Genomic DNA, 1,927 nt, shown 5'->3' with positions numbered 1-1,927 from the left:
TTCCAGGTCTCAAGTTAAAAATAAACATTCCTTTAACATTATCAAATTGAGGTAGAACTTTCAACACCCAACATTTAAACACCCACTCTAACAAGCAAGTAATGTCTAACAATCAAGTAATAAAAAATGTAGTGTCTTGGTGCTTTTAAAAAAACCCTGAATGACATAAAATAACAAATATTGCGTATCGGCCAAAACCACACGTGTATCGGCCGATACCGATACACTTAAAAAATGCAAATATGGGCCCGATACCGATATACAGTATATATCGGTCTATCCTTAGTGCGTAGTGTGCACCTTGTGTTTGACGCTCCTCTGTGTGTGTGTGTGTGTGTGTGTGTGTGTGTGTGTGTGTGTGTGTGTGCATCTTGTGTGTGACGGTCCTGGTGTTCTGCGTCCTCTGTGGGCTGGGCGTGTGACGGTCCTCTGTTTGTGTGAGTATGTATTTGTGTGTGTGTGTGTGTGTGTGTGTGTGTGTGTGTGTGTGTGTGTGTGTGTGTGTGTGTGTGTGTGTGTGTGTGTCTGTGACGTCCCTCTCTGTGTGTGTATGTATTTGTGTGTGTGATGGTGTGTGTGTGTGTGTGTGTGTACCTTGCATGTGACGGTCCTGGTGTTCTGTGTCCTCTGATGGCTGGGCGTGTGTGTGTGTGTGTGTGTGTGTGTGTGTGTGTGTGTACCTTGCGTGTGACGGTCCTGGTGTTCTGGGTCCTCTGAGGGCTGGGCGTCCGTCTCTCCTCCCCCAGCGCCGCCAGCTGAGCCACCTCTCCTCCGCACCCTCCCGTCGCCATGACGTCGGTGCCCATGCTGGTGGCGGCGCGGTACGACTTGTTTCTACGGTTACGCCGCAGCGCGTAGCCCTCGCCGTCGCTGTCGTAGTCCTCCCAGGACAGGTCGGGCACGTGCGACACACACTTGGCCCGGTGCACGGCGTGAGAGGCGTGAGAGGCGTGAGAGGCGTGCGTCGCGTTCTGCAGCATCTCCACCGGCAGGTGGACCACCGTGGTGTGATGCCGCACCTTGTGGCCGTGCGAGTGTGTGTGGCCGTGTGTGTGGGCGTGTGTGTGTCGTGCGGGCTGTGCCAGGTTGTGGGGTATCAGCTGACTGGAGCCGAGGCGTTGGGCCACTTCGCTCTGGGTGCTCAGGACCACACGTGACCCCTCGCCCCCCGAATCACCCCCCTTACCCCCCACACGCACCCCGTCCAAATCCGCACCCTTGTTCACGCGCCCCCCCTCCACCTCGTCTCCTCCATCACACAACCTCTCGGTCAGCGCCCCTGTCTCGTCCCGCGTGGGTGTGTGTGTGGGCGTGTGTGAGGGCGTGTGTGAGGCCGAGCGTGTGTTTGAGTCGGGCGAGTGCGTGTCGAGTCGGAGGTCGGAGGTGAACTGTTGCCGTAGCGACAGCAGAGGGGCCGTGTCCCCCACGGAGGCGTCAGACAAACGCTCCGACATGACGAGGAAGAGGAAGAGGAAGAGGAAGAGGAAGATGACGCTCTACTGAGGAAGATGATGATGATGATGTAGTGTTCCACAGGCCCAATGCTGTTGCTTCTTGAGCTGTTCTACTGGTTACCGTGCGAGACGGGACCACTGGACCCTGCAGAGGAGAAGTGCGGTGGTTCTGGAGGAGAAGTGTGGTGGTTCTGGGTTCTTATTAGAAGTTCTGCGGAGGGTTCCTCCTTTAGTCTTTCATGCACTCTCTGAGGAGAGGAGGAGATGAGGAGAGAGGAGAGTCGAGTCCTGCCTCACACACTCCTCACACCCCTGGCGATGGGGGAGAACACCAACTCCACACACACCTCAGAGGAATCCCTCACACACACACACACACTTCAGGGCACGAGGGAAGAATGCCTCACACACACCAGGTCACTGGAACAGCTCCGCCGGCCCTGCATGTTGAGACAGGTGTGTGGGGAAAAGGG

The 1,927-nt window shown here is 56.0% G+C and overlaps 1 protein-coding gene across 1 annotated transcript in view; it reads right to left on the bottom strand.

The window, feature by feature from the left end:
• The window catches only part of arhgef16 (Rho guanine nucleotide exchange factor (GEF) 16), a 30,718-nt gene extending 29,264 nt beyond the window's left edge, over positions 1-1,454 (bottom strand). The window contains exon 1 of the mRNA XM_063209507.1: positions 681-1,454. Within this exon, the coding sequence (XP_063065577.1) occupies positions 681-1,454 (774 nt within the window). The remainder of the gene's footprint in view (positions 1-680) is intronic.
• Between the last annotated feature and the right edge of the window lie 473 nt (positions 1,455-1,927).

The sequence above is a fragment of the Engraulis encrasicolus genome, chromosome 10 (genome assembly GCF_034702125.1).
Source record: "Engraulis encrasicolus isolate BLACKSEA-1 chromosome 10, IST_EnEncr_1.0, whole genome shotgun sequence".
Lineage (NCBI taxonomy): Eukaryota > Metazoa > Chordata > Actinopteri > Clupeiformes > Engraulidae > Engraulis > Engraulis encrasicolus.
This window is presented reverse-complemented; position numbering and strand designations above follow the sequence as displayed.